Raw genomic sequence first — 20,206 nt, forward strand, 5'->3', positions numbered from 1 at the left:
GCTTGCTGTTGAGGGAAGCAGCAAAATCCCACGACAAAAAAGATTTTGGATATTATTCTTAAATTCCGCTCTATAATTGTTAAGTGTTTTTAATAATTAAAGGAAAGCAATTTGTGAGGAGAGAGAATACTACAATAATTTTTATTTATTTATTTATTTATTTTATTTTATTTTTAGTGTTTGTTGTAACCGTTGGATCAATCTAGTTTTCGATCTGTACTTTGGTCGTTCGGACATAGCCATGAATGCTATAGATCCGGTTGTCTGATACAACATTCGTCGCATTGTAATTGGCATATAAGCTCTGTTTTATCTTCGAACTTGGGATCTTAAGTGCACTCTTTCACCTTCAACGCTCTCTTTGAAGCAATTTGACTTGGGAATTTGGTAAGTCAATCCCAGCTGCTACTTTCCAATGCTGTATTTTGCTATCTTCCTTTCAACTTCAATGACTGCTTAATGGGGTCCTGAAGTTGAATTTCGGGTTTCTATTAGGTTCCCTTTTAACTGTGAACCCCACAATTGGGATCTGTAACTGGCAAATGTTTTAGGGTTTCAGGGTCTAATTGGTTTTGAGTATTTGTTGCATATGAATGCTGAGGCATTGCATTTTGAATGGTACAGTTTTTTCCAATGAGTCACTATTTTAATATGCCGAATTTACTTTCATTCGTTAACATATGCAGAGTTTAGTTTACTCAGTCACACTCAGCATGATGGTAGTAAAAGTATTGGGTAGTATTTAGATTTTAGAGAAGCTATCAAACTAATATAGAAAATGGGGAATTAAAGCTTCTTCTTCCCCCTCCTTTTGGCTGTAACTGATGTTTGGGGCTTGAATTTGATGCAGGCTTGAGGTTAATTATTATGGGTTGCTTGTTAGGGTGTAGAAGGTTCTTGATTTTGGCTTGTATGGAAAGCTCAAGGTGACACTTGTCTGACACTGCATTGGGTGGTGGAGATGCCACCTTCCCCGGCATTGAGATTCTCTCCTGGAAGAGAGCCAAGAGCAGATGGTCACAGGCGGGGTCGCAGTCTTGAAAGCGGATTGCTTTTCCGGGAGAAAGATGATGATCTTGCTTTGTTCAATGAAATGCAGTCCAGAGAAAGAGAGAGTTTTTTGCTTCAGTCGTCAGATGACTTGGAAGACTCATTCTGTAATTTTTCTTTACTGACATTCTAAGAAGAGAGAATGTGTCCGTTTTTGGTTTTTGGGTAATATTGATGTGTTTCTTCCTTTTGCCTTTGGTATTATTTTACAGCTACAAAATTGAGACGTTTTTCTGATGCCAACCTTGGAATCTCCATTCCTGGTCGGGGAGGAACGAGTGACTTGCTTAATGCAGATGGTGACAAGAATGACTATGACTGGTGGGTCCTATTCCTTGTTTTTAACTTTCCTCTGGTAAACCACATTGTGTGTTGTGATTGAATTTAATGATTCTGATTCTAACTGTTTGCAATTGTCTTTATTTAACGTTTAATAATGCATTGATGTGGTTGGACAATAATTCAAGTTTCTTGATCATAAAGCTTGAGACTTTAGTGTTCATCAATTGATTTCTGGTCATCACTGCTCACTTCACTGATGCCATGTCTGTATTATTCCTTTCAAAGGTTATTGACACCCCCGGACACACCACTGTTTCCTTCATTAGATGATAAACCCCCACCAACTACTGTTGCAAGCAGAGGAAGGCCTCAGAGTAAACCGATTTCTATATCAAGATCTTCTACGGTGAGCTTTTGAATCCATTTTTATAGTTATGCTTATGCAGAGTTATATTTTTCGGAAAAAAATTCCTCAAGAGTTTTTTTTTTTCATATTGAAAAATGTAGTTGTGCTTATACTTATTAATCATCTTATGTTGGATGTCCTCCTGTTTCAGATGGAGAAAAGTTACAGAAGCAGTAGGGGTAGTGCAAGTCCAAATCGTTCAAGTCCATCCCCTCGTTCCGGAACTAATACATTTCAATCAAGGGGAAGGCCTTCATCAATGCCAAATTCTAGTCCGTCCCCAAGTTTGCGGCATGTCACTCCATCAAGAAGACCATCTCCACCTCCCAATAAGCCCATGACCCCTGCTTCCAAGTCGTCCACTTCTACTCCCCAGAGGATGAGCACCGGCTCCAGTGGTTCTGCAGTCTCATCAAGAGTTAGGGGAACTTCCCCAATTAAGACAAGTCGTGGAAACTCTGCATCACCAAAGATAAGGGCATGGCAAACTAATATTCCTGGCTTCTCTTCTGAAGTTCCTCCCAATCTTCGTACTTCATTGGCTGATCGACCAGCATCATATGTGAGGGGTTCATCTCCAGCATCCAGAAATGGTAGGGACTCCACCTCCAAATTCAGTAGGCAATCAATGTCTCCAACTGCTTCTAGGAGCAGTAGCTCTTTTCATAGTCATGATCGAGACCAATTTAGTTCACGCAGCAAAGGTTCTGTTGCATCATCTGGGGATGATGATCTGGACTCTGTACAATCCATCCCAGTGGGTAGCTTAGACAGAATTAGTTCTAGAAGGGATGGTTCATTTTCAACCAACAGAACTCCCACATTTCCCAAGAAATCAACCAGGATTGCATCCCCAAATTCTGCTCCTAAGAAATCATTTGACTCTGCTCTCCGGCAAATGGTATTTTCTCATCTAATTCACTTAATTTCCTTTCTCAATCACTGTATGGATTACTGCCAAGTTGTTAGTAGGCGATCATGAATCATGTTTAGTTTTTGTGCCATTTAAGAATTAGTTCCTTTTAGGATAGTAATCTCTGTGCCTCTGTGCTCTCTCTCTCTTCCCACACCGACCCGCACAAACATTCTGTTTCTTCTTTTTGCACTTCCCTTTTGATGTGTACCAGGTTACACAATGGACATTTGACCAATTCCAGCATCCTTCCGGGCTACCAATCTTTGCAGTAATATTTGCTTTATCCAAATATAATCTTCAGTACTATCTGAATTTTCATTTGTTATTTTTATGCTTGATTTCTGGTGCATGTTTTCTTTCATGTGTACATTGATTTTTAAACTACACTTCGTTAGACAACTACTCTGAGCTAATGGCTTCTTATTAAGTCATCATTGAGTTTGTTTAGTGATCTGCTTATAATATAGCATGCTTGCACTAACATAATCATTATAACTGGGTTTGTCCATCGATTGACACTTAGACACCTTTGGTGATCTTTGTGACAGAGAAGCTAATGTTTGGTGAACATATTAGCAAGGAAATTTTGGTGTTTTCCTATTGGGTCTACACCTGTGCAATTCTCCCTGCCCCTCGCCCATCTCCTTTTGCCGTTATTTCTTCTTGAGTGCCTTTTAATAGTTGGATTTAATAAAACTACTCACTTTTGTTAGTTACCATTAAAATACTATGCAGGACAGAAAAAGTCCTCAGAACATGTTCAGGCCACTCTTATCAAGTGTTCCAAGCACAACCTTTTATGTTGGAAAAGCAAATTCTGCACATCGTTCCCTTGTGTCTAGGAATTCCTCTGTCACAACAAGCAGCAATGCAAGCTCTGATCAAGGTACAAGTTTTGCAGTAGATACTGAAGGGAGTGACCACAATCAAGATGATGTAGCAAGTGAAACTGAGAAGATACTATTTCCTGATATACATGAAGAAGTGTTTTCCTTTGATAAAATTGATGTATTAAATGCAAACATTGAGCATGAGACCAATGAGGAATCAATTGATATCCTGCAAAATGAAGCTAGAGACCCCAAGACTGCTTCTGGTGTGACTGAATCTGAGGATTCTGTTTATCATGGTCAGATTGACATTGAAGTAAATGAAAGTTCAGAAACTTACCAGGTCAGAGGTGACATCTCTGAAACTGGTAGTTTTGAAAATACAGCAATCTGTTCTCATTGTGGTTGCTGTTATGAGGTTTCTACTCAAGCTGAGAAGAATATTGGGCTTTGTCCAGAATGCAGCAGGAAAACCACCCTGTTAAGAGTCATCATCCCTGAAACAACTTTGGTAGTTTCCGAAGACACTTCAGTGATTTCTACAAACTTGCCTGAAGAAGAAAAGTCTTTAACTAAAACAAACCAACCAACAGTTGCATCCGAACTGCCTCAAGAGACTGTCGCAGGTGACTTGAGGTTTCATGTTTGTGAACGGGATGCTGAGGAAAGTCAAACTTCATGCTGTGAATTAATCCATGAATATGATCGCTCACAAAACAGTCCTCTTCCAAGTTCATTGGCGGAGGGAGGAGGGCAGGTGTCTACAAACCAACTACAGATGAATCAATCAGGAGTTGATTGCAAGAGGCCTGATAATGAATATGGGGATCAGCAGTTGTATCACTGCAATGATCACCAAAATTTGAACATGGACCCCATGGAAGGCACTGGCATTTCTGTATTGCTAAAAAGGTCTAGCAGCAACAAAGGAACTGTAGTTCAGAGCAGGAGTTTTACTGCCACAACCATATCTTACGATGATCTGTCTCTTGCCAGAGACAGTGTAAACAGTATTAGAAGCTCACCAAGACCGGGCAATTATTCTGCCTCATCATCGGTTGATTTCAGCTCAACTAGGCAGACAGAGTTTCGTGTGCAAAGGCAGTTAAGTGGCAGGAAATTGGATGTGGACTGTGGATATGACTTAAGGATCAAGCCTCCAAGCACTAGTTCATCTTTCCCCGGAACTTCAAACCATTCTCACCAAGAATTTGGTCTTGCAACTCTAGAAACTTCTGGCTATACCGAATGTGGCTTTGTAGAGGAGATACCACAAGTTTTCCAAGAAGTGCTAGCTTCACAAAAAACAGTGACAGATGTAAATGATGCTTCTTTTGGTTCGATTGTTGTTGAGGAAGAAAATTTTGAATGTGATGATAGTAGTAGAGCAAAAAATAATGCTTGCAGCTCAGAATTTTGTAGTCAGACTGCTGGTGTTCGGTCTGATGACAATTCTGTGACATCCTTTCCAAATCTTGGGGATTGTATTTCATATGAAAATGTTGAAGACGACCCAAATAATGCAAGGTGTGTCTCAAATACTGAAACATCAGTTACGGCTCCAGAGATATTCTTTCATGAAAAATATGATGTGCAGAGTTCTAATGTTAATAATGAACCGGATACTTTGGTTACTACCAACTGTTCTACAATTACAGCATCAGAAATAGAAGGGGAAAACAATTGTAAGAATAATACTGGCACGGTGAATGATGATCTGTCCCTGGTATCAAAGAGCGCTCCGGATGACTTTCAGGAACCTTCTGCTCAAAATCCTTCCAATGATTGTCTTACTGCTTCTGCTTCAGCGCTCAATGCTTCCGAGCCTCATGGCATTGGTATATATTTACTGCACTGAAATTTCAAATGAAGGATACTATTGATAACTATTGAGATGAGAATATTAGCTTCTCATTATTCCTCCTCCTCCTCTCAGAGATGCATTCATTTATGCACACATCACACAGTTTATAATGTTATAATTTTGAGCAATTTTGTGAGATACAAAAATTCATAGAATGACAATCTAATCTCAGTTAATCTGCTTCATCTGTTGCTAATAGTGGGCTACTGAAATTCAGTATTGATTTTTGAGAGATAGTTAGGAACAAGGATTAACATCAACAACACCTTTATCCCAAACTAATTGGGATTGGTGGCAGATGAATCCAAATGAAAAGTACTTAAGGATGGAAGAAAAAAGGATAAAAATAATATTTAGGAATTAGGATATTCGGAAGTATTGTATATCGATTTATTTTCTGCAATGTAAAATCAGGGATACTACTCTAGTGATGAATACCAGATCTATGTTTTGTATTCCGATGCTCATTCATCTGTGCCTTCGGGACATCAGAGGCTAATATATTAGTCTAGTTTTTAACTTCTCTGTTAAGAATAAGACTTTTTTGGTGTTTTAAGCTACTTTCTTAATATAAAAGATCACTGAATGGGTCTATGATAATAAATGCCATTCATTGTACTTTACTATCATTTTGGGTAGGGTTCAGCAAGCAATGATATCTGAACTTATATTTTTTTATTGTTGTGGGGAGCCTTAATTTACATGAGGTTCATGGATCAAAGAAATGCACTTCAGATTTCTATTTCTAAAGATTCTGCCTTTCTATGTACATTGTGCCTTCTTAGAAAATATTAGTACACGGTCCATTGCTAACAGTTCTCTAATGCTTTTATGCCAGAGGGATCAACAGTTACAGTGGAATGTCAAGGTGTAGGCAACACTAGAAGCCTGACACTTGAAGAAGCGACCGATACGATACTCTTTTGCAGTTCTATCATCCATGATCTTGCATATCAGGCTGCAACAATAGCAATGGAAAAGGAATGCTCGGACCGGTTTGAAGGTTCTGAACCAACAGTGACTTTATTGGGGAAACCCAATTCTGATAGAAAGGGTATTCGCAACAGACCTGTTAGCAAGCACAACAACACTTTGAAATCTCAGAAGACCAGGAAAAGGAGGGTGGAAACTGATGTCAAAACCCCTTCTGGCAAGACTGAGAATGATGAAAACATTGATGAGTCTTTCACACGCAATGTTGGGCTTCCTAACAAGGTAGATAGTATGAAGCCCCCAAAGCTCGAATCAAAGTGCAATTGCATCATAATGTGAGAGTGCAATATTCAGGTTGTACTTATTGGTTTATGCTGGTGCCAATATGTTTTGTAACAAATGCCACGTTGTGTTTGACATAATTGTAAAGTTGTTTTTTAATTTTTTCTTTCTCTTCTTTCTTTTTTTGGTTGGTAGGCCATTAATTAGTTAAGAGGCATTTTGGAGGATTGTGCTGTGTGCCCCCCTCCACTTGCTGCATTCTTGTTTGTTATTCCATCTCAATTAAGTAATCTATCAAAGGAAGTGTGAAGTAGAAAAGCATTCATATTCGTTAACGTTGTTGCTAGTCTATTCCTATTCCTTTTGGCTTGAATTGAGTGAGTGAGTTGAACATCCACGTGCAGCTCACGTGAACAGACTGGAGATCCCCTCGTTTTTTTTTTTTTGGAGATTAACTCGTTTTCTCTTTTTTTTCCCCCTCTCTCGCTCTCACAGCAATGTGGCATTGACCGGAGACATGTTAAATGACTGATTTTGAAAATGAATATGTTCTGGACTGATCATCACTGGCGTAATAACATTTGGGTCGGCCTGTCAAAGGTCCATGAAGGGGTCATACCCCTTCTTCCCCACAGTGAACACATGGATTTCAATGTATAGGATCATTTACCTTCTTGCACAACTCATTACGTCCATGTAGTGAAGCATGTCCTCACATAAGGAGTGAGATGTATGGCAAAATAATTATGACTCTTTTCTCTTTGATCGTGATTAGGGCCGACAAAACGAGCTCGGCTTGATGAGCCGATTCACCCTACTCACTAAATGGTGCGGAACGAGATGACTCATTTTTTAGCGTGTTGATGGCGGGCGGGAAGGAGTGGGTTGTGGCGGGTTAGTATAAAAAAGATTTGAGCTAACAGGCCAACCCACCCTACCCGCTAAACGGGACCAGACGAGTTGAGTTTTTCAACCTACCCTAAAAAATGGGAAGATACGGGTTGACTCATTTTTTGGTATGTTAATGGTATGACGGGGCAAGTCGGGTCGAGCCGCCCACTTTACCCCCTCAAATCATGGTAGAATATTTTTCACCTATACATAATATATCTTCTCCATATAAATGGACATTTAAAAATCATCACTTCATAAGTTATTACTTTGCTGAAATAAAGCCATCGTGCCGTGTATTACATTGCTCCTCTCTATGCCGCGCCTGAGATAACACCTATAGTGTCTCCCAGAGTTTTGGTTCACTGCCATTTTGATACTTCACCCATTTGGGATTATAGACCTAGCCTAATTCCATAACAGTTAAAAATATATTTGAAAAACAAAAAGGACTACTTATCTAATAAATTAGAAAATTTTAAGATAATAAAAAAAATCAAAGAGAGAATAAAAAGGAAATCTTCTTTTTGCTGAAGAGATTTCATCAAATTTTATCAATGATATTTCGTGGCGTCAAAGTTTTATTAAGCTAAGAACATTCACATATACAAATATCCAAATATCCAAATTTTGGGTCAACCCACACAATAATAGGTTGTCTTGTCGACAAGTCACAAGTGACAACAGTCGCGTTGCGGATTGTACTAAAATACCAACAAGAAAAAACGAAAAAGAAAAATATTAAGAAAAGTAAGTGGATGTGATTGGGGGGCATATTCTAAACAGTATTTAACAAGGGAGGCATATTCAGTTGAAAAAGCTAACCTAAGACCGTTAGTTAGAATAACCTTTTCAGAAAACAAAAAACCATCGAACCCAGCTTCTCCTCCATTCTTGTTCCTGAATAATCAATCTCACTGCACTGTGTTCCCTTCGCAAATCCTTTTGTACCTCAGAAAAGAGAAGAAGAAGAAGAAGAAAAAAACCCAATCGAGAATTGCACCGAGCCAATTATAGAAAATAAATTAAATAGAAAGAAAAAAAAAGCGATGGATGGTGTGGCAGCCACGAATGCTTCTGCTACGACGTCGTCTTCAATGTTTCACAATTACCCTCTCGTTTCCGCCCTCGTTGCTTTTGCCCTCGCACAATCTATCAAGTTTTTCACCACCTGGTTCGTCTTCCTTTTTATTCATTTGGATCTGAATTGAATGCGCTAATTTTTTATTTTTGAAAAAAAAAAAGTAATTAAATTTTGGGTTTGGCTAATGATATGTGATCAAAATTATGAATCTTTGTGGTTGAATTAAATTATATGACTGTTAAAAAAAATAAATAAACAAAATTGAATGCTGTTAGGTTGAGCTTTAAGAGTGTTAAAATGTTAATGCTTCAGAGATATTATTATTCAGGTATAAGGAAAGAAGATGGGATCCCAAGCAACTTGTTGGATCTGGTGGAATGCCATCATCTCATTCAGCTACTGTTACTGCTCTTGCTGCGGCCGTTGGGTTCCATGAAGGCTTTGGAGGACCTCTTTTTGCTACTGCTTTGGTTCTAGCTTGTATTGTATGACTTTAGTAGTTTTTTCAAATCAATCAATTTATGAAGATTTCATAAAAGGACTTTGTATTTTCTTTAGTATGGAGTGTGTGATATAGAAGGGGAATCTTGGCACAACTGTTAGTTAGTGTTGTTGCAATGTGATTTGGAGGTCACATGTTTTACTCAGTAATTAAGCCTCTTGCAAATGCAAGGTAAGGCTTCTTACTATTGACCTAGACAATGGGTGTTCCTTGGATCTTGTGTATAGTGGAAGCTTTATAGCACCAGATTGCTCATTTTTTTGGTTTTTCGGGGGCGTCTCTACTCATTTGGACGAGACCGATCCCCTTTGTGGCATAGAGCGCATAGGTTTTTGCCATTGGTCCCGAGTTATTTTGCTTAAGAATCAAACCAGAGACTTTTTCTAACCCCATTAGTCCGCTCCTTGGGCACAACCCACTTATCAACCGTGCCACCCCTTGTGGTTAAATTGCTTCATTTTTTTAGTAGAGTGTTATATAATGAACATTCAATCTATTTTTTCTTTTTTCATATCTCTACACTTGCAGGACTATATAAACATGTATGCACTATGTAACTGACTAGCTGTTAAGAAAGGATTGGATGTCCTAAAAACAACTAGGTTACACAATAAGGAACTAATGCTAATTACTGGCTTATATGCTTGGGCGAGTTTCTGATATACGATATTACTGGCAGGTGATGTATGATGCTACTGGTGTAAGATTGCAAGCAGGACGCCAAGCAGAGGTTTGATGCCTTCTGCTATTAGTTTTTTTTTTTTCCACCTATTCTACTTTTTGTCCTTTCTTTGTGCACCATATTCTGTCCTATGTAATTCTTGCATGCCAAACATGAGACTTGAAATGCCATAGAAGGTTTTTTCTGTTTGCCTAGGATTGCAGTGCAAGACATCTTTTGTTTTTGTTTTGGTTGGTTTCAATTGTTTTTTTTTTTTTTTTTTAACTGAGTTTGAATGACTGGATTTTTCCAGGTTTTGAACCAAATTGTATACGAACTTCCTGCTGAACATCCTCTGGCTGAAAGCAGACCTCTTCGCGAACTTCTTGGGCATACCCCCCCTCAGGTTCACCATTTTGCATTTGATTGCATCGTATGATTATTTGATGTATCAAAGTTTAGTTCAGGGAATTTAGTGCGCCATTTTCTTGTTTTCACTTCTCACAACTGATAGAATGAAATTATTCACTGGCAACCTGTAAGCATAGGGTATTTTGATGTTTCACAACCGTTTATACTAAAATATATTTGGTGAGCACTATGTTATTTACTCAATGTATAACTGCTACTACTCGAGCAAATTAGGTAATAATTGTGTTATAATTTGTCTTTTATGAACGTTCAAGTCTATGTTTAATCATGTTATATTATACTTTCTTTGAAATGTTTAGGGCTGAGATTTTCCTAGGGTTATATTTATATACATTGTTTCAGTACTATCAGGATTTTATCATACTCATATTATATGATTATGTAGTGCTAAGTGAAGGATGAACCTCTCAATACAGAGATAATAATGTGCCAATTATTTGATTCATTTCCACTTTCTCTAACTCTCTGTATCTCACTTTCGCCTTATCTCTCTGCATATTAAAGTGAGCTACAAATTCTGCAAAGATGAGATACGTAGGTTAGCTTTAGTTATATATTTTATATTCTCTTGAAAGAAAAAAAGGAAGGTCAAGTAGGTATTCCAGCAGTATAGAGAAATCGCGTTCATGACCTGAAGTTGTAAATTGAGATTGATCTTAATTACAATTGCAAATTATTTTTACAATTGGTGGTTTTCTTTTTTAATTGTCTCAGTTCATACTGCAGGTCATTGCTGGTGGGTTACTTGGACTTACAACAGCAGTTATTGGCTATCTAATAACCATTGCTAGTAGGTAAAATTTGAGGATACCTTTGTTGGCATCCCTTAAGGACTGTTGTATAGAAATTGAAAACACCAGTCTTTGTTCTTAAGCCTGGTTCATCAGAAAAAGTCTGATGTGTGCCCCTTCCTTCTGACCCCAGCCTGTATTCACTTTACTTCTCATGTCAACAATGGCGATCAAAAATTGAATTACTTTGATTACTCTATTTGATGTAACGGAAGTGTATGTCTCATGGAATCATTTATTTGCCGGACAGAGTAATTAATTGCCTCTTAGCATGTTGGGTTTCATCAAGTATTATATTGGGTTTATTTATCGTATTACTTGTAGTCATTTACTTTCTGATGGTCCTAGTTATATATAATTCTTGTGATATTATTACAAATGCTTCTCCTTTCTTGTTTCTTAATTAAAAGTGATTTTACTGGTTGCGAATGTGACTTTATTTTAACCTATATACGACGCTAGATATATTCAATTAATTGATGTTATAGTATTTTTGTCTGTTCGAAATTACTTTCACGACGGCCTCCAGAATGAAATGCAAGACCATTTATGATTTAACCGAAGAAGTCCAATGTACTCCGTTTGGGATTAAACTAATGAAAATGAAAAGGAAAAAAAATGAGAATTCAGGCATCAAATATAAATAAATGAAGGAAATGAAAATGAAGTAAAATGATAACAAATTATAAATTCCCCCTTATAAACTTTTTTTGTAGACAAAATTCTCAAAATGGTAAAATATGGAAATGGAAATCAGCTGAACTACTACAGCTAGTTGCAACCGTTAAGGTGCGAATAATTTTATATATATATATATATATATATATATATATATATATATATATATATATTAATATTATACATTCTTTCTTATTTTGAAAATTGTTTATTTTTATTATGTGAAATGTGCATATTATATATACCATCTAATTTTCAAAATTACATAGTACTGCATGTAATCATGACATAACATAAATCTTCATTGTGTTAATAATAAAAAGTTACTGTAGATGGTGAATTGGTTAGTGTGTTCAAACATCAAACTAATCAAATCTTGCTCTTGGGAAGAAGGTTTATCACTGATATTTAAACATCACCTAACATACCAAATGGAATTGGAACCAGCTACATCAGAATAAAAATTATGAAGTGGTTTTCAACCCAAATTCAGAATTAAGCGGTAATTTATAGTCTCTCCGGTTGTCCCTGTAGCAATGAACTATATACGACTCTAGTAGCATAAAAAAACCACGAGAAATCGTTCAACATCCAATCAAATTACATAAAAAAAAAAATACATAAACTACACCGCATCCTGTGCAAGAATATATAATTCTTAAAGGCAGCCACTGGAACTATGGCCTAATGATAAATGAAGAACTGAGAAAGGCCAGATATATGAGTCTTGCCCTTGTAAGCAGAGAGGTTGTTTTCATTATTAGAATCGGTGACCACCAAAAACTAAACTACTTATAAAAAGAATTCATGAAAGGATCAACACAAAAATCATCAGTGTATTTATTGATTTTATTAGCGCACTCCCAGTATAGCAGAAAAAACCCTCTGCATTTCCACTCTAGGATCCACTTCAGGTCCTGAAATTGTACGCCAGGCAATATGTTCATCAGGTCTAACTAGAATAGCCCCTCTGTTCGTCATGTTACACATTTCCCACCAATTCGAAGTTGATGACCTAACTTCAACAACATCTGCATAATTCTTCCAAGGTGATAACGCTGCTTTACTTCCTTTCTCAAGTCCTTCAACAGAATCAGTAGACCACAAAACACACACTTTGAGAGAAACTTGTCGTTCCTCAGCCTCCTTGAATGCTTCACGAGCTAGATGGTAAGATTCCTTCACAGGTGCTATGATGAGAATGAACTCAACTTCATCTCCAGACACAAGATCAAGTGTAGAAACAGTCTCCTACAAAACACTCCTCACAATATAACAAGAGAAGGAACATTTTGACGTTTTAAACCAGTGAAAATCCACAAGCTAATCCGGAAGAACTATTAAATGAAGTCAGCAGTTCCAAATTCCAAGGGAGGAAAAAATACAGTTTCTTTTTATATTTAAGTTGCAAATCAGTAATAATGTAGTAGAAGTAAACAAGACCCACTAGAAGGAAGACAAAAAGTCTTAATCATTTGGCTTAACATAAAGAATTTTATTAAAAAGTGCTACGAACCTCACTTAATGGGTTTACTCTCACAAACATATGAGGCAGTCTTGATCCAGGTTGTGCTGAAGGGATGTAGTCCCTCCGACGACCTGTAGGTACTAGTGGAAGACTCTCAACATTATTACTTTCCGGCATAATTGCTCCTTGTAGGTACCTAAGATCAGCAGTTGAGTTAGACGGACGCCCTGAAATTGCTCATTTATCTCATGTTCCATCCATCAAAATGCTAAGCAAATGGGAAATGATTATAGATGATGCTAGTCACAAATTTGGCCCAATTGACTAGTATATAAAAATTTAAAACTAAAGCAACGGCTATAGCTAGAGGAATATGAAAATGGTCAGTCATGCATAGCTACGTAATGGAAAATAAAATATTCACGGTCATACCTAAAACCGAGATCTTCAGCAGGGAACTGAAGTTGAAGGCTTTTTCCTTCTTCAAATATATGTGTTAGCTTTGCCAACCTTGAGGATCCAAGAGGGTTACTTTCATTTAGGACAGATTCTGAGAGCTGTGCACGACCTACAGCAAAAATTCCATCCAAAGCTATCTTCTGTAATCCGGGCGGTAAGATGGAACCAATCCCATTAATAAATCGATGTACTGCAATTAAATGAGGAAAAATTAGTTAAATTTCAGTTATTTAGCAATAGCAAGGGACGAGTTGTGCATCACTATTTCTGAGAAAACTGAATTGATGATGAACAAAACAAACGAAAATCACTACATATGCTACTTGTGCGTACCTGTGTTTGCAACAGTAGGATTAAGACCAAGTGTAGCAGGAACAGACATGGCAGCTCTAAAGTTTTCTAGACTTAATGTCGTATTGAATACAGCAATCTGACAACAGACAGCAACAAATGTCAAAGGATTCATCAAATTTCAATATAAAAATACATTAAAAAAATGTAACATAGGATAAAAGCACTACCGGTCTACGTTCAATCTCGTAGGTATTTAGCATTGAAGATGGGGCAATACCCTTTATCACAGAAGCTATTTTCCAGGCAAGATTATGGGCATCCTGAATTCCAGTATTCATTCCTGCAATATCACATCGATAATTTACGTCAAATTGCTTCATTTAAACAGCATAACAGAAAACAGTGGGTTCGAATCCCAGAGTTGCCATTTCAGGGAGGGATTTACCCAATGTTATCCGACCCAGTCAGGGTACTGCGTCATTAGTTCAACCGGTAGATCACCGATTGAATCGCATGACCTAGGTTAATACATGAAAACCTATATATTATACATAAAAATACTCAAATACATGTAAAAAAATTGTTATGCAGGGCCTGCTAACATATATAGTTTTTGTAAGAATAAAAAAAGTCATATATGGTAACCATATATAGTATATTATAAAAGAAATAAACAAAGAAAAAAGAAAATTCAAGTATTAGGTAGTCACATATAATTCCTCTACCAAATATCCTCAACTAACTATGTTTAATAATTGTAAGGCATTAACCAACAACTCTTCCCATAAAAATGAATTTACAAGGAATCAATATGTCACCTCTTAATCTACTGTTCCGCAAATTGCTTCAGTCTTTGAAGTTGAAATTTGAGATCACTGTAGGAGAGTATACTACTAGCAAATAAAACTACAAATTTTTTTGAAAGGAATTCCACACTTTTTAAAGACAAGACGAGACAACTTAGGTTTTTTTTTTTTAATATATAAAAATGCATTACCCACCAGTTTTGATGACCCAACCGGATCACCGGTTTTGATAAAACCCGGCCGGTTCGAACCGGTTTTCACCGGGTCTAATACATGGCCGATTCGATACTTGACTCGAACCGGTCAGATGATCGGTTCACTGGTTTCCAGGTCGACCCGACCGGTTCAAGCCAGGTTTGATAACACTGCCTAACCACCACCCTTGGCCTAGAATTGCATGAGCAAATGTATGTATCAAAAAAAAAAATCACTTCCTATTAAACCCTAACTAGCGAGGGTGGGATGAGAACAATCCTTCTATGCAGCCTTACCTTTATATATTTGCAAAGAAGCTATTTCTCGATTCGAACTTGTGACTTTTCAGTCTCAAAGGAACAGTGATAAGGCTCACTATATGTACCAAAAAAAAAAAAACTGTGGATCAATCTTGACTCGTAGACCTTACAAAGAAATTTTTTTTATTGTTGTGTAAAACTGGTTTCAAGCCACTAGGTGTGCAACTGTACTTTCATTCACTTTCAAAATAATTTAAGTAACTACTGTGCCAAAGGTGTTTTAAACAGATACTATTATATAATACCCACATTATTTAATCCTCATGACACAGACTTTAAACAAGTACCTGTCATTCAGCGACTTCATCCTAAATACATGGATATTCTTGTGTCAAGCTCCTAGTTGAAGCACCAAACTATAAACAATAGCCTCCATCTAATACTAGCATTTGCATGTTACACTGGATATTTCCAGCCATGTTCAACGTCTGAGTTAATTGATTTCCTTTCCCCAATTGGATTTGAAACCTCTCATTTTCCTCAGGGTATGAGTAGATGGGAGGAGTTTGGGTCAAGGGAAGGCGCAATTTTTCATTTCTAAATTTAGAGAATTATAAAATGTTTATAAAAATTAATAAGGAGGGTTTAGAAGGTTGCATGATAATCTCTCATTTTAAAAATATTCTCAAATATGGGAATGTTCACTTGAAAATGAAAAAATTTCCCTCTTCTTCCCTCATCCAAAATACCTTCAGGAAAGTGACAATGCCATGTTTAAAGTGAGAAAATTACAAACAAATCCTTTACATCTCTCCAAACATGACATTGTCATGTTCAAAGGGAAAAAAGAAAATCCAAATCCTCCCCTATTTTGCATAGATACAAAGTAATACCGTACGGATTATTTTTGATTCACAGCAGTAGACTTCTACTATCTGCATAAAGATAGAACAACTAACCAAATCCACCAGCAGGAGGGAATCGATGAGCAGCATCACCAGCAAGTAAAATTCGGTTGCCACAACATATAAACCTCTCGGCAACTTCAGCATGCATAATCCATGGCTTTATATCAATTACATCCACATCTCCAAACTCTTGACCGACAAGTTTGCTGATTAACTTCTCACATGCCTACTACAAATCAAAATCTTTTACAGTGTGTATAACTTTCATTAATGTATTATGCTCAATCACATTAACAGGCATAACCAATACCATGCGTGCTAGTTCACATGCATACTACAATATATTATTGACCTCTTTACAAATTCCAAGATTTAATGCCAGCATAGATATTTTGTCTCTCAAATCATGACAAATATTTAAAATTGCATATAAACCATATGTTATGGATGGATGATACCTTTGGACTAAAATCCTCAATGGTTTGCTGAGGTGGATAAAAGGGTATCTGCAATAATACAACAAAAATCATACATTTGATTCACAATAAATCAGTTGTGATTCAATATAGTAACATTTTTATATTTATTAAAGCATGTTATACCTGCAATACAAATTCCCCTTGCCTGAGATCATGAGCAACAAGGACACCAATAGCTTCAACATTGAAGATAAAAAAAAGCATGCCAGGATTCTCCCTAAGCAAAAACTGCCCAAGGCCTTTGCTAAAGAAATGGACACTGACAAGTTTTTGCAAGTCGCTTTCACCTCTCATTTCTATTCCTGCGAGTTTTCTCACAGTACTTCCTGCTCCATCTGCACCAATAAGGATATTACAACGGATATCCTGTTCTACATGCTTCCCTTTATTCATAGAAGATGCAGTGACAGTTACAAAGTCATTGCTGGCATCAATAGATACACACTCACGACCCATCATTATTTTCTTTTCACAAGGATGTTCATTTCCTTCTGAGCTTTCAGGTGCACATATTTGAAAGCCTAGATTTTCAAGTCGTTTGAGTAGTAACATAGTAAGCTTGTACTGTGAGAAGTGTGCAATAGAGACTGGGCTGACAACATGCTCAATATCTGATAAAAAGTACAAGATACGTGAATCTTCTGAAGCTTAATGTTGACCAAAAAGAACAACATCACGTAGTTGATTTGTTGATGTTGCATATTTTGAAGGCTATATCTATATATTATCAAAACTACACTGAAAATAGTAATCTTTATATTGCTATCAGACTGGAAATAGGCTCTCATGGACTACAGAATAGCACCTTGAGGTTGTATGTGATCTACAGATCCAAGAATTGAACCCGAGAGGGAAGTGCAATATATAAATTTCCGCCATAAATCTATTGGTGGTTGAGACCTTTGGATCTCCTCAACAAGGCCATCAATTTTGCGGAATATCTAAAATGGCACCACTGGCAAAATAAATCACGATGCCTTTCTTTGAAAATAAAATAACTTATTGAAAAGTGTTTTTAACCTCCATGGATCGATTGTTGATGAAGTGTGCCTGTGGATGCTTAGAAAATGCCTTGTTTCTTTCCAAAATTGAGCATTTAATACCTATAATAAAACAAAAGGAGACACATATCATGAACAATAATCAACATGAATGAGAGCATAGGAGTAATGTGATGATATAACAAGAAAAAATACAATGTGGGATGGATCAACAAAATAAAAATATATCTGTTCAGACAGTTCTTTGCACCAAATATATAAACAACGAAGAAGAAAAAATTACCTTCCATAACAAAGTTATAAACTGAAAACATCATTTACATTATCACTGGTGTTGTAGCATTCTCAGATAAGCTAGCACAAATTAACAAAGGAAACTATATAGCTCATTAACTCATTTTATAACTTTGCATTATCTATCACGGAGAATCCTTCGCAACACAATTATTGTCATTGCAAAATTACAAACTGAAAACATGATTTATCTTATCACATTTGTTGTAGCATTTTCAGACACCTTCAGAAGAAAACTCACAGCTGATGTTACTTAAAACCTTGCATTGGATTCCAAAAACAATAAATGCACATGTTGTAGAATGTTTGTTAGAAAAGAGTATATGAGTATGAAAATAGTTTTCAAACAAACACCCTAATGTCAGATCAACTGCATCCAAAACAAGCAGTAGGCATTAATCAATGGGAATGCTTTAATTTTAGACACTACCTAATTTTGTGAGAAGAATAGAGAGAACAAGACCCACAGGTCCTGCTCCAATGATCAGAACTGGAAGCACTGCAGCCTTGCCACTGTAAACTTCAGTCTTTGAGAAGCCTCTGCTTTGCAAATGCTGAATTGGGCATGCTCTATTTCGAGTTTTGTCTTTGAAGGGGTAATTATACTTTCTTATAAACCTTAGAAACCCCATGACCAAAAAATAGGAAGCCAGGCTCAATTGTTCTCCATGAAAAAGATACTTCAGGGCTAAAAAATAATAAGAAAAAGAAGAGTAAGACAATCATGAACAAGCAAAAGTCAAAAGATGCAGCACCATCTCGAGAAATCATCATTATAATCAGGCCATTGATGATAAAGTAAACAGTTCATCTCATTATAAATGGCACTTGAAACAAGCAAGGCCACTGAATTTAATAAACAAAAATCACCCCTTTATTTGGATTGGGAAAATAGGAAAACTCTTTAAATTTTTTGAAAACTAGTGTTAGAAATATAATAAAAACCAAAATCACTCCCTGCAAAACCCAACAAGCAAGTGTGGGGTGGAGGAAATCCTTGTACGCAGCCTTACCCTTGCATAATTGCAAAGAGGCTGTTCCCTGGATTCTAACAATGACTTTTCAGTCATGAAAGAAATCATTCATGTGCTTTCACCTGACAGCTTCCATTGAAACGTTCTCCACACAAGACACAAGTTTTCCACACTTCAGACCTTATATCAAACATGTTGTGGGCAGTTACAGATCCAACCTAGCAATACAACTAAACACACAACCAAATGAACAAGATATGAAGAGAGTCATCACATAATGCAGGATATTAATCAAAATTAGGCCATTGATAGAAGAACACTAAACGCTGCATCTATCTCACTGTTCGTTGAACACACAGAAAAAATGAACTTGTCAAATTACAGAGAAGCAGGATAATGAGAATAACAGATTCGAGTTCAAGCAAGGGGTTGGTGTAAGCTTGCCTACTAGTAGTAACCAGAGGATTTATCTTTCGCTGATGCTACTCCAAATTTTATTCTCTTTAAGCAGAAGCTATCTTCAAAATTTTACTCTAAAAACAATGAATGAAATCTCTTCATCTCAAACTCAATGAAATGACATTGACGAGAAGAAAAGCATTAACTTCCATAACCCCTTTTGGGCCAACATATCTTTATGGGAAATAAAGTTGGGTTATATCCTACCGTCGAAAACCATATTGTTTCGGAACTTAAAGAAAATAAAATATGGAAAACTACTCTTACGCTACATGTGATAAATTTTTTTCTTACACATCTTTCGATAATTGTGTCACCTTTTTCTTTTCTTTTTATTTTTCAGATGATGGAGCCCACAAGTTTATCTCTATGATATGAGATAACTTATCTCCTTTGACATGAGATTAATAAAACCCATAAAATATAGAACATTTTTATAAATTTTATTTTTTAATATTATAAATTTTATTAAAATAGGAGAAACATTGGTAATATTTTTATTAATAAATATATTTGTCTAGTACTATTCAACTTACTTAAATTACAATGTCTAATTTTTTTATCCAAAAAGAATCATCAATTCGGCTGGAGCACTCAGGTTCACAAAGAGAATAAATTACTTATCATTTAAATTATCGATTAATGATAATTATAATATCTAGATTAGTATTTAATAATAATTAATCAAATTAATAAATATTTTTTTCTTTTAATAACTACCATCAAAATAATTATTTAGGCTTAATCCCGTTTTGATTTCTGGTGTTCCTAATACGATTTTAATACTCTAATATTTGTTTCTAATACATTTTTCACTAAGTTATATTAATCTAATTTTCACTAATTTTTTGATCAAAAAATTATTTTTATATATTTTGAGTATAATTTTAAAAAAAATTACAATTTAAATATATATTAAAAAAAGAAAAGGTTATTACTTTTTTTTATTATCTCTTATTACAAAATCTTAACGGTTGATTTTCGTCAATGTAATGATTATAATATAT

At 36.1% G+C, this 20,206-nt stretch overlaps 3 protein-coding genes across 3 annotated transcripts; 2 read left to right on the plus strand and 1 right to left on the minus strand.

Moving 5' to 3' along the window:
• The first annotated feature begins 290 nt into the window (after positions 1 to 290).
• LOC133285499 (uncharacterized) lies at positions 291 to 6,754 on the plus strand. Its single transcript, XM_061482740.1, has 7 exons — positions 291 to 387; positions 851 to 1,157; positions 1,263 to 1,371; positions 1,618 to 1,738; positions 1,890 to 2,639; positions 3,390 to 5,322; positions 6,187 to 6,754. The coding sequence occupies exons 2-7, from the start codon at positions 962 to 964 to the stop codon at positions 6,618 to 6,620; spliced, it is 3,543 nt and encodes a 1,180-aa protein (XP_061338724.1). The 5' UTR covers positions 291 to 387; positions 851 to 961; the 3' UTR covers positions 6,621 to 6,754.
• Positions 6,755 to 8,293: 1,539 nt separating this feature from the next.
• LOC133285483 (uncharacterized) lies at positions 8,294 to 11,201 on the plus strand. Its single transcript, XM_061482721.1, has 5 exons — positions 8,294 to 8,628; positions 8,867 to 9,023; positions 9,720 to 9,770; positions 10,015 to 10,107; positions 10,860 to 11,201. The coding sequence occupies exons 1-5, from the start codon at positions 8,504 to 8,506 to the stop codon at positions 10,929 to 10,931; spliced, it is 498 nt and encodes a 165-aa protein (XP_061338705.1). The 5' UTR covers positions 8,294 to 8,503; the 3' UTR covers positions 10,932 to 11,201.
• A 989-nt stretch (positions 11,202 to 12,190) lies between these two features.
• LOC133285505 (uncharacterized) lies at positions 12,191 to 19,313 on the minus strand. Its single transcript, XM_061482746.1, has 12 exons — positions 19,185 to 19,313; positions 18,197 to 18,454; positions 17,492 to 17,574; positions 17,277 to 17,412; positions 16,595 to 17,082; positions 16,451 to 16,498; positions 16,044 to 16,218; positions 14,051 to 14,163; positions 13,863 to 13,959; positions 13,503 to 13,719; positions 13,119 to 13,266; positions 12,191 to 12,853 (listed from the first exon to the last, which is right to left on the minus strand). The coding sequence occupies exons 2-12, from the start codon at positions 18,396 to 18,398 to the stop codon at positions 12,455 to 12,457; spliced, it is 2,106 nt and encodes a 701-aa protein (XP_061338730.1). The 5' UTR covers positions 18,399 to 18,454; positions 19,185 to 19,313; the 3' UTR covers positions 12,191 to 12,454.
• Between the last annotated feature and the right edge of the window lie 893 nt (positions 19,314 to 20,206).

This window comes from Gastrolobium bilobum, unplaced genomic scaffold (assembly GCF_033153095.1).
Source record: "Gastrolobium bilobum isolate Gb01-03AN ecotype WA unplaced genomic scaffold, APGP_CSIRO_Gbil_v1 utg32472, whole genome shotgun sequence".
NCBI lineage: Eukaryota > Viridiplantae > Streptophyta > Magnoliopsida > Fabales > Fabaceae > Gastrolobium > Gastrolobium bilobum.

Bases quoted from the DNA above. Each gene is read 5' to 3' on its own strand.
- LOC133285499 (XM_061482740.1), top strand. From the start codon at position 962: ATGCCACCTTCCCCGGCATTGAGATTCTCTCCTGGAAGAGAGCCAAGA. The intron at 2,640-3,389 runs GTATTTTCTCAT...AATACTATGCAG, and splicing joins ACTCTGCTCTCCGGCAAATG to GACAGAAAAAGTCCTCAGAA. The intron at 5,323-6,186 runs GTATATATTTAC...CTTTTATGCCAG, and splicing joins TTCCGAGCCTCATGGCATTG to AGGGATCAACAGTTACAGTG.
- LOC133285483 (XM_061482721.1), top strand. From the start codon at position 8,504: ATGGATGGTGTGGCAGCCACGAATGCTTCTGCTACGACGTCGTCTTCA. The intron at 9,024-9,719 runs GTATGACTTTAG...TATTACTGGCAG, and splicing joins CTTTGGTTCTAGCTTGTATT to GTGATGTATGATGCTACTGG. The intron at 10,108-10,859 runs GTTCACCATTTT...TTCATACTGCAG, and splicing joins TTGGGCATACCCCCCCTCAG to GTCATTGCTGGTGGGTTACT.
- LOC133285505 (XM_061482746.1), bottom strand. From the start codon at position 18,398: ATGGGGTTTCTAAGGTTTATAAGAAAGTATAATTACCCCTTCAAAGAC. The intron at 16,499-16,594 runs GTATAACATGCT...GTATTATTGCAG, and splicing joins AAGGGGAATTTGTATTGCAG to ATACCCTTTTATCCACCTCA. The intron at 16,219-16,450 runs GTATCATCCATC...GATTTGTAGTAG, and splicing joins TTGAGGATTTTAGTCCAAAG to GCATGTGAGAAGTTAATCAG.